This window comes from Anneissia japonica, unplaced genomic scaffold, assembly GCF_011630105.1.
Source record: "Anneissia japonica isolate Jap-2015-1 unplaced genomic scaffold, ASM1163010v1 scaffold287714_len2871179_cov188, whole genome shotgun sequence".
Taxonomy (NCBI): Eukaryota; Metazoa; Echinodermata; class Crinoidea; order Comatulida; family Comatulidae; genus Anneissia; species Anneissia japonica.
The window spans coordinates 210,794-223,024 of NW_022755542.1; the positions used below are offsets into that span (position 1 = coordinate 210,794).

At 32.2% G+C, this 12,231-nt stretch overlaps 2 protein-coding genes across 2 annotated transcripts in view; both read left to right on the forward strand.

Annotated features, from left to right (window-relative positions):
- The window catches only part of LOC117123570, a 4,604-nt gene extending 3,364 nt beyond the window's left edge, over positions 1–1,240 (forward strand). The window contains exons 3-4 of the mRNA XM_033269548.1: positions 119–210; positions 412–1,240. Of these exons, the coding sequence (XP_033125439.1) occupies positions 119–210; positions 412–699 (380 nt within the window). The 3' untranslated portion in view covers positions 700–1,240. The remainder of the gene's footprint in view (positions 1–118; positions 211–411) is intronic.
- A 10,354-nt stretch (positions 1,241–11,594) lies between these two features.
- LOC117123635 (probable cation-transporting ATPase 13A3) overlaps positions 11,595–12,231 on the forward strand; it is a 43,426-nt gene continuing 42,789 nt past the window's right edge. Inside the window, exon 1 of the mRNA XM_033269636.1 lies at positions 11,595–11,832. Within this exon, the coding sequence (XP_033125527.1) occupies positions 11,826–11,832 (7 nt within the window). The 5' untranslated portion in view covers positions 11,595–11,825. The remainder of the gene's footprint in view (positions 11,833–12,231) is intronic.

Genomic DNA, 12,231 nt, shown 5'->3' on the forward strand with positions numbered 1-12,231 from the left:
AGATGGGTATAAGAGACAGTATATATATAATATTGTTATGTAATATTTTATGTGTTTAATTATAGTCGTACTTGCAGAGTTATTCTTTTCATTTATCATTAAACTTTTTTTTCTTCAGATGCAAAGATAACACATATCTTCACAAACATGTCACAGATATTCAGTGGGAAAAAAACAAAAAAAGTGACGGACTTGTTAGAAATTTTGAAGGTAACTATTTAAATAAAATAATATTTTAATAATATGTAACCAATTCTTATTTTTTATTTATTTCTCTTAATTTATTTTTCTTCCTAAAATAGAGCTGGGGCTTGCCTCTGCCTCCGCCACCAAGCCACCTCAGCTGGAGGACAGTTTGAGTCATTTTTTGATTTTAAGGTATAATAACCATTGTTGTTTTATTTTTAATAGGACCATGAAGATCCAGAAAATTGGGTTTCCCGTCGAAGTGGGAATGTTCCTGTTCTTTTACTGGATGCAACCAACAGCTATGTTGTTGTTGGCAGAACAATTCTCACGACAGTGGAAATATCCAAACTTGATGAAGCCCTGTTAGCTTTTTTGGGTGCTTTTTATCTCCTGGATTTTGATTATCCAAAATCCCACGAAATCGGATTATCCGTGCTGCAGTGTTTGATTCTACTTGATAAAGAAACTCCTGCTGATTTGCTTAAAACAGTTGAGTCAGTAATGGCCTAGCAAGTTTAAATCAAGCGATTGACTTGTCTTTATCAAGTAGAATCAAATTAAATAAAAGCATGCATAATCCGATTTTGTAAGTTATACATGTTTATGTTTGTATGCTCTTTATAATATTACATTTTTTATTGACTATTCTGAGTTTATTTTCAAATCAGGATTTTTAATTTTAGTTACATTTTTAGTTTTGTTAGTTAAGTTAATTTTTAAATCAGTTGTACTTTTTAATGTTTCTCCTTTACATATTTCATTTGATGATGGAGCATGGGCAGTTTACTGTAGGGGCTCCTGCCTATTCCTTGCTCCTGGCAAAATTGTACTTTTACTTTGCCGAATAAATACAGTATTATTATTATTATTGTTATTATTATTATTTAAAATGTTACAGAAAACATGAAACTGTTTTAGATTCAATTTAATTCTTGTGCCTTGCTTGTGTGTATGGACACTCATATACTAGTACAGTAGTACAGTCATTCTTTAAAATGGTAATTTATGGAATCAAGCTTTAAAGCATGGCAAGTCAGATTTTGTATTATGCATTTTTATATTTACATGCTTTTGTATATAATTGATATAGGTCTATAATATAAAGGTTTTTACTCACCCATTATGTTCTAAAAGTTACAAAAAAGGTTCTGTAAATTCATTCAATTCATATAGTACACTCATATACTTTTTTATTTGTTAAAATAGTAATTTATAGCATAATTTTTAATTTTATATTTGATGCAATTCGTTTTCTTTATTATTCTGATAAGAGCATGTAAAGTAGAATGACGATTTTATATTCATTCATTTCATATTTGTTGCAATTCATTTCTTTACCATGTAGATTTGTAAAAAGAGCATGTGAAATAGAATAACGACAATATTTATTGATAATTTGTTAAATAAAATTCAGAGATAAATAAGAGGTACTGTATTGTGTTTCAGTAATTTGTCTACTGCCAAGTTTCAATTATGCAGTACTCTACTTCATGCTAGTATAAGGTACAGTTGTAATGATTTGTGTTAAGACACAGGAAGATGTTATAATTTTATGGATGATTAGACCATACTAGTTCTAGTATTCAACAACTTAGTGGGAAGTAAGAGAAATTAAATTGAAATTAATTTTTATATTACTAGGTTATTCTTGCCAAGGTCGAAATTACAAGGTGGAATCTTATTTTTATTGTTATTCTTTGTAAGAAATAGTATTCTTGGTAAGGATATTTCTCTTGATATTCTTGGTAAGAATACTGTTCTTGATAAGAATACTGTGGCCATAATGTTATTCTCGATTAGAAAATTCTTGCTAAGAATGGATTTTGTAGTCTTGGTAAGAATATTATTCTTGCTAAGAATTATATTCTTGGTAAGATATCATCCTTGCTAAGAAGAATTCTCGGTAAGAATATTATTCTTGCTAAGAATTATTCTCGGTAAGAATATTTTTCTTGCTAATCGCAGTCTTGGTAAGAATATTATTCTTGCTAAGAATGAATTTCGCAGTCTTGGTAAGAATATAATTCTTGTCAAGAATGAATTTTGTAGTCTTGGTAAGAATATTATTCTTACTAAGAATTATTCTTGGTGAGAATTTTGTATTCTTGGTTAGCCAAAAGTTCTCAGTATATGGACAAGTAAAAATTTACTTATTTTTAGAAAATAATTGCTTAAAACAAGTATTTTTTTTTTCAAAATAAGAATCAGGATTTTGCTGTGCAGTTATAACATTTTATGCTCGGCACACGTTCAGACTTCATTCCAGAGTCGTAGTTCGAAAACATTTTGTTCCGAGAACGTGGTTCAACTGGGTTCTAGCTAGAACATTCTGTGCTCGACATAAATTCCATTAGCACACGTTCAGACTACAAAAAATGACGTGTGCCGAGAACATTATGTGCCGAGAACATGCGCCGAGAACACAGTCTGAATGCCCAGTATTAGTAATACATATATGTTATGATAATTTATATCTTAAGAAATTTTTTTTAAATTTACCAGGTAGTATTTCAGTCGCAGATAACTCCCAATTAATGCACTACGGTACATTTTCTACACTGGTTGCAATTTTGGGAATTCGGGAAGATACATAATACGTGAGGAGGCAACTTTAAAAAGTCACGGTAAACGAATAGGAACTGCAGTAGGTCTTTAAATTTACGAAGAACTAGATATTTTAACATTCTAATTTTCAATTGAATAACCTGATTTAAACCATCATCGGCCCATACATTAAATCGATTTAGTGTTTTAGCGAGCAATGTGCAATTAAAAGTTATTAAATGTGCATTTTTCAATCTTATCATTATTATCTTTCGCCTGTTGCCGCGATACTGGACACAGTTTCACGCCATTGGTCTTTGTTTCCAAGAGTTCTAAGTTCTTCTTGAGTCAGTCCCGCATCCCTGCATAGGGTATCGGGATACGTTATAAATCTGCTTCTTCTATTTGGACATTAAAGTTTCCAGAGTATTAAGCGGCGAAGCGGTCTCTCTTCCCTCTGTGCTACTACTTTTTAGATAGGCTGTCGAGTTTGGCTTTGATAAGATATGGTCCGCATAAGACAGGTTAGAAGCCTTGCGTCATACTGCCCTGTAGGACAAACAGTTTCAATTTTTGTATATCTTGGAAGTGCCAAAACACCAGTGTTGACGCCACCGGTACGGGGTCTGGGGGAATAAAACCTCTGACCCTTCGTCGGTAGAATACTATAGTCTATTTCAAATTTTTTCACCTCAGCTATAGACCATGGAGCTAGGATCCTCATCAGGGAGTCTCTAGCGCCGCCCCTGGTAAATACCCCTCTAAGGAGTCAAAGGGGGGGGGGGCTTCGTTTCTTTGGCCTGACCAATAATAAACTGCTTCTACGGGCCTGATGCGCATATAACAGGTTTTTTTGTCAAAGAAACTTTGGTAAAGTAATCCGGACAGAACTTTAGAATTTCAGAAATGCGTCGGAATATTGATTCGGATCAGATGTGAATGCAGCAATGTTGTGTTATCATGTGGTCTTTGCAGACAATGAATGTATAACATATTCAGATACAGTTATCGTGGATAAGCAAGAATATTTATTGATGTTAGCCCAAGTATAAATGAAATAATGGAAAATAATATAGATCCTATTGATAGCTTTGTTTTATAATTCATGTCTTAATAATGTTCAACTGAATATGTTTAAGGCAGTCGTTAGAAGCTCCACGTGAATGTTTGAAGATTTGTACGTTATTTAAACTATTAACATCTATTAAAATTTCCTGCAAATGCATCAGCTGACAGATTATGTGATATTGTCTTAAAGAGGTGTTAAACTCTGAGTAGAATCTCCCTTTCCACCTGTCAGGGCTCGTCGGCAAATCGTGCGGAATTAAATATACGCGTCAGGAAATCGGAAAACTGACGAATGAAAGGTATAGATTCCATTGATTGACTGGTATACATTAAAGTGGCCCTCTCATTGATGGGTGTTTATTTAATTAATTATGGGCCCTCAATTTTCTTCATGGACTTCAAATATAAAGAGTCTTCAATCCATTTGTAATATAGATAGCAGTTTCTCATTCTCAATGCTACCGGTCCATTAAAATGTTTAATTTAATGTATGCACGACTACGATAAGCCTACACATAACAGAGAGCAACTTTAACTGTAATTGCTCTAATCAGAGACGGTTTGAATTAGACATGAAACGCAAAACGCGTCAATAAATGGTAACATCGATCGTTTAGTAACTAGATGACGTTTATCACTAAAAGCAACACTGCTTATTTCTTTCTCGTCAACGATTAGTACACTTTTGATGTTCAGGGTTTGATTTACCATGGTGCAGACTACTGATCAACAAATAACATCAACATATATTTGCAAATTTAGGCGACTAAACCTACGTCTACGTTACTTGAATTGATTATGATTGATGAATTATTAATAACGTTAGACTAAACAAATTTTGTATGAAAGTATTGCATATCAGTGGTATATTGATGTATTTTACTGGACTATATTTGTGTAATGTTGTATTGTTGTATGCAAACGGTTAGTCACACATAGTGTGGTATGCACGGATGGATGCTATCGATATAAAGACTACAGTATTCATTGACTGCACTAATAGCCGCAAAGTAAGCACTTTGGACCCATATCCATAATAAGCCGTTGTTCATATGTGTCAAACTGCATTCCACTCTCAAGAAACGGAGTAGGTAACCAAATCGCTTGCAGAATAATACAAATCCATTATTTGAGTGTGATGGTCGTGTTTAAAATTAATAACTTAATTTGTTACTGAAATTGCCAGCTTTGCTTTCAAATATATTTTAACTTATCAGAAATGAGTAATTATTCAACCAATCAGAATAAGTTTTTAAGAGATTAGGTGTGCCGTGGTTTAACATTTTTACATTAAATTAGTATGTGCAAACTAATGCTAAGTTTTGAACAATCTTACGTGTGAGCTACGAAAATATTAATGAAGAATTATATATAGGCCTAATATATCATATATATAGTATATCTGGCTATATTACTTACTAAGTTAGGTTTAAGTATATAGCATAATATATATGTGGAAATTATGAATAATAACAAACCGCTTCTTATATTACTTAGCATTAATTGTTACTTAATGTCTAATAAACATGGAAAATGTTCTTGTAAGTAAGCCAGATGAAACTATCTGAATTCAATGTCTACTAGGTTTACATTTCTATACCGCAAACACATATTAGGATATGCTTCTAAATACTATAAAACTCTGAACTAAGATAATATTGATGATATAATAACGTAAGGAATACACCAACAAAATAACATATTTTCTCTAACGTTATGAAAATTTATTATTAAAACAGTATTAAATATGATTTGATTTTTCAAAATCGATGCAGACCTACTTATGAAACTATTTTGTTGCAAAACAGATATACCGATGCGACCATAGTTTTCTGAAAAGAAAACACTAAAATTATGCGACCGTGTTTGTATTTAACTTCCTAGTCGATGCTATTGGTGTTCAGTACTTACCTAAATTTGCTCAAAAGACAACTCAATGAAGATTCGAGACCCCTCTAATTCCAAGACCAGTCTAATGTGAGAAGACCACTTTTCAAAGGACCAAATAACAATCTTATTTTTTAGACACAAAGCTAACCCTCTAATAGGAGACCAAACCCTGAGACCACCCTAACTTTTCAGGTCCCAAAGGGGGCCTCGAATTGGTGGGTAACTGTATTAAAATTATATCATTAAGTTAAGACTTTTTGTTATCGTAGAATGTTTCATACAAGCCCACAATTCAGGAATCCGCGTCTAGCTAGTAAGAGCCAGGACATCTTCTCACCTCTTCGGTAATCACCAAGACACTAGGCCTACATGTCAAATAAGTAATAGACACGCTATTTAAACTGTAAAATTAAGTAGGATAAGTAAAATAAGTGGACAAAAGTGATTTTTAAAAAATTATTATATTTATTAGGCATGGAATGTTTGCACCTAGGGCTGAAGCATAGCATGAACCACTTCAAAGTTCGTCAACCACACACACTCGACGAAAATGGTCAATATGTGCTTGGCTTGTGGTTTGAACACCACGGACTGACCACCAGGTTAAGAACTAGCATGTTGACGGCTGTACAAAATCGTCTTCCCCGATAACAAACAAAAGAACTGCTTTCTATATAGAGGGAAAACAACAAATTCTTAGTCAAAAACAAGTAACTATGGACTATTGATTAACTATTGACCAAAACACACAGTGCAACAATATATCCACCTGCCCCACCATACGTACACCTACAATATTCGTTTCCTTTCCCTAGTAAAGATTGCCCAGCGCATGTAGCAGTTTGTAGAGTGAAATTTAAGAAGTATAGTATTATGTCTTTAATATATATAATTCATTTGTTCAACTATGTGTTCCACACATATTTACTATATTTAACATTTCTTTTTTTCTTTCTCTCTCCTTTATTCTAAATTGTATCACTTATTATCAATTATTCTTAACGAAATGTGCATGAAACCAGTTGTTCAACATTTGTTTGGTATCAAATAAAAGAGGAAGAGAGTAGTGTACACATGTATATATGCTCCATTTATATTTCTTCGTCTATTGATTTTATTGTGGTAGTAGAATTATGTTATTGTTAGTCATAATGGTTTCGCATGTATAATTGAACGTCTCATTTGAATGTGTAGTGTCCATTACCGTTAGTGAATTTCATTAAAAAACTGTTATCGATTTTTATGTAAAGAGGGTATATATTCATAACTAGTGTTTACGAGTTATACATACAATTTTGTTCGAAAATGTCCGGGGCTCCAGATTTATGTCATGGTGACACAATATTAAGAATGTACGCTGTTTTCGCGATGGGGCTATGCTGGATAATAGTAAAATCTATTGGACTTTTACATCAGTGTCACACTTTGCAAATCAAAGCTGCGTCCGAAACACAAAACCTAAAGACAAATGATTATAAGATACATCATAAGAACAACTAAAACTTCAAACTCAATGTGGCTTCTTCCCTCCTTTCTCGATAATTCAAATTTTACCTCTACCCACTAATAAAAAAAAACTGTGTCAAACTTTACTCCTTATTTTCAAATACAATATAAAATACTACATACATTTCTTCCCTCTTTTCTCCCTAAAAAATGCAAACATTTACCATTTCCCTTGAACATCAAAAATAACATGGAAACATAAATGCAGAAAAGATAAATAGAATCGTAGAGCATAATTCATTATCTCATTAAGGAGCAAGCCTTCATGAATATTCATTCAAATACCTAGATCCTTAACACATTCCTGTCTCTTTACAACCAAGCCGTGTTTTTGCTCTTTACTCGCTCCATTATACTTTACAGCAGGTGTGGGCATAACATTAACAATCGGTCGAAGGGCCAAAGTGAATTTTTGATTTAACACTGAGGGCCGCACCCAAACTTCGATCATTCCAGTGCGCTCCTAAAAACCTCCAATCACTACTTTTACACCACTTCATTCCCAACTTTAATATTACTTTTTACATATTATCGGTGTCAGGCCGTAAAAAATAAGGTGTTTTCTAGCCAATGTTGCTTGGCGGGCCGCACACATAGGGTTTTTATTTCATATTCGCGGGCCGGAAAAAAATTGCTGTCGGGCCGCAGTTTGCCCACCGGTGCTTTACAGGCTATAGTTTTTCACAATTCTAACGGAACATAAAAGAAAAGCACACCTCGCTTAGAATAAAATATTCTATTAACCATCTGGTTTTATATTGAATTTTAATGTAGTACTACGGATATCATAGAATATATATTTCGACAAACGTGTTGATATATTCTGTAGTACTATCGTTATGGCCTATAGGCCCTATTGTATATGTCAATATTTCAAATAATGTTAATGTGTTTGTGGAGTGCTCAAGCAAGGACCCATATAATTTCAATTAGTGTTTACCCATGATGGTCAAAGATCAGCTTATGTGTGGACTCTTTTTAGGTGTTCTTAGAAAGCTCTTCTAGAAGTTTCACTTTTTGTGTGTTGTGTTTACTTGCTAATTTCTGTAATTGATTTTTTAGAACTATTATGATGTTTATTAGCAACTATACTCTTCACTTTTTGAAAAAAAATCGTACACCTCATTATCAAAAGCCAGAATATTATATATATATATATATACTGTCTCTTATACACATCTAGATGTTCTAATATTATTTTTCAATTTGGATTTTTAAAAATATATAAATAAAACTGAAAAAAAAATGGTTTTGCAGAAAATGCATTATCGTCGCATTAACTGTCACGATGGGTCGTTGTACTGCAGCTCACGCGCGTCGGATCACTGATGGTACTAGTTTAAGTAACTGCAAATGGATAAAAAAGCATTAGTTACCATCGATCGAGCGATTTAATTGGACCCACACGTTCCATAACCATGGTACGAGAAAATGGGGGAAACAATTTAACAGTAAGAGAGAATCGGGAATATGTTCTATAATTCAGTGAGTAACAAAGCGAAATTCCGGAACATTTGGAAGCAACTCAACCATATCAAAAGACAGGTGAATTATACATATTATTATATATATATATATTATTTCAGCCTTATAATATTGATATTATTTCAAAAGCATTTGTTTACCAAATAGTATAAACAGAAGATAATGATATATTGAAATTGATAATAAATGGTGAACTTTGATAAAAAAAAGTTTTTCCCATTTGCCTTTTAAAATTTATATATATATATATACTGTCTCTTATACACATCTAGATGTGTATAAGAGACAGTGTATATATGTTTGAGAATCAGAATTTTGAACACTTGCAAGTGTTTGCTCTTTTTCTGCAAAATATCAATCACTAAATCTAAATGAAAAGGATATTAAAATAACAAATATAACAAAGATAATAAAAACACAAATCCAAATAATAAGTTATTGATTTTGAAATCTTTTGAAGCTGTTTTCTCAAAACTACTTGGCTGATATCCTATGAATTAAATATTCATTTATATGTTGTTTTGAACATTCCCATGCACATGTTTGTTTATTTTTTGTGTGAATAGTTTGTAATTTGACACACTTGGATGTATAATTGTAACATATGATTTCCTGTACTGACAAGGGAGTCAAAGTTTTATCTGGTTTTTTTTATATCTTAAAAAATATATTAGATACGTTGATGGAAAGAATATTTAACAAAATGCATTACGCTTTCACGCCAAAACACATTAAATGTTAAACAATTTATAATTATGGTAACAAATACATTGCTGTTAATATTTGAAATCACGTGATCCTATTCAAATATTTTAAACGTTGTGATTGTTACCACAATTAAAAGCAAATAAACACTTTGATACCTAATTATGGAACACCCTCATTAGTTCCATCTTGTCAAAATTTTAGTCCTAATAGCGAATGCACTGCTTTTGAATATTAAAGAACATGAAAATTTAAAAACACGACAAAGTTAAAACAAAATTGATGTGGTGCAATTTTCTGCTGATGAAACATCAAGAGAACTAAACATATATTCAGAGGTCTTATCCTGCGGTTGCTTATTTTGATGTATTATGTAATACAGTTTTGGAAATAACATATTAGCAGAAACAACATGAATTAATGTCGATAATAAGAAATTATTTAAATTTTATCATAATTACAATGTTCAATCAATGTTTGCTATTCTTATTGAGCCATTGTGACTCTTAGTGATATCGAAAAGACTAAGAGTATGAGACGCATAAAATATTGACGCGTATGCTAGAATTGTCACCTGGTTGATCTCGATGATTTGGTAAACAGGTAATCGCCCAAAGACTGCCGCCAAACTGGCATCTGATTTACTACAGCAAATAAGGAAATAATACAATATCAGAATTAGCATTCACAAGATCTGTTTCAAACGAATCACACTTTTGGTGAATAGAAACATATCGTAATATAATTGATATCACTGTTTAAGAATTTCCGTAGAATTTCCGCTGAATTTCCGGAGAATTTCCGGAGATGGTTTGTAGGTAACTGGTGCACCTGCACGTCGTTATAACTCTGACCTTGTATTCCAGGAGTTGAGTAGTCTTTTTGTGTCAGCAGTGTCAACAATTGGTGTGAACGATACAAAATGCTAAATATAGGCATAGAGGGTGAAAAGGAGATTATGGTGTCCATATTTCCAGAATTTCTAAAATTATTAAAATGATTGCGTTAAACTGCTCTTTTGCTGAAAACACGATTGTAATCCATCTTTAAATGAAAGGTATCTTTACCTTCAATTTATAGATGGATTCCTTAGTACATCTTACATATATAATGTTTACTATACTTTGATGTTCTTTTGGAATTGTATCTGTATTTTAATATTAGTTTAAGTATCTTTTGTAAACCTTATTTTGTTTATATTGCTTGTATTTAATTGTATTGAAGTTTTACCATACACTTGCCTGCAAAAATGTCCATTTTAAATGGACAAATATATTCAATATTAGCAATTCAAGTGCGTATTTGAATAATGATTTCCAAATTCGAACTCTTTGGGCAAAGTATATTTTCCAACCTTTTGCGCAATACCGTACCACATCCGCTTGGAGTTCGCAGATATGAAGGCTGATGCTAATAGACCTTCCTTAAAACTAATCATCTCCATCTGGCTTCGTCAATAATAACTATATTAGTACAACGTTAGATGTATGCTTTGGGGTATTTTATACAACTTAGCAAAGGCACTGAACAGAACTTTAGGATGGAAATATTATTGGCCACAATAAAAATACGTTGTCCTGTTAGTTAATTTTTTTTTTTTTTTTTTTTTTTATAATTTATCCTTTTTAAATTATGAAATTATGACATTTTATATTATACTGAAAGAAAAATAGAAAATATTAAAAAAAGACTGCTTAAATACATATAGACGTGCGTCCATATAAAAATGATGCTGGTGATTTTTACTGTGTATTTCAATTAGGTTTGTCAATTACTTATTTCCATTTATTCGTAATAGTTTTACTTTAAGTTTAAACATAAATGAAGAATTATTCATCATAATATAGCATTTTAAAAGGCAATAAATTGGTTATAAAACATGCATTACGCACTTCAATTTACGTAGACCGTTTCTTCTCATAGTATAGAATTAATGTATGACCATACGACTAAAAATTGTTTGGCAAAATTGTTTAGTGCTACCATGGTGATATTGGCAATTAATTAATTGTACTACAGTGTATGGATGTCTAACATTGGTTGATCATTATCGATGAATATTCCATACCTAATAGTCGAAAAGGTTTTGAATTAGGCAATTCGTGACTTAATATAAGCATAACTAAGATAATTAATATACATTTACCTTTAAATTATAATGGATCATTCCAAACTCTTGACCAACCTAGGGCTGGGTTTGAAACGATTCACGGCATTACCCACATGAGTGTACGCCAAGCGTGCGAGCGCACTATTCTTTCCACTAGACTGTGTAATTGTGCCCCATCCACAGTTTGTGTATTTCGACATTTCTGTTCTCTTATACATAGACTGATGCGGATAGTTGACAACGCGTCGACGTTGTAACGCAATCTTAAACGCATTTGACGTTGCGATAGCTGGGACCGTCAGCATTGAGATTGACATAGACTAAAAGCATGTCGGGTGAGTAGCAACGTTAATATTTTCGAAAAATGTTTATTAGTGAGGAATAAGCTACGTTATAAGTGTACACACAACACTATATAGTTTATGTTACGAGATAATCTTGGTATTGGTGTTGTATGTGCAAACACATTACTATATACACTTCTCGGAGTAGGCTTAATTAAGTTAATATAGGTTATAGACGACTGGAAACAAATTTTATAGTAATGTGAGTTCGAGTAGTAAATTTTCCATTTCTGAACTTATTATTAAAATAGAAATGTATCCGTATTTTCAAAATTTCCATTGGAAACATCAATCGAAAAAAGAATTAGATTAGATTACATTACCTAAGACGGTATCTCGAAGATAATTAGATAATCTTGAATTCCACCCCTTGTGTTGAATATATATATA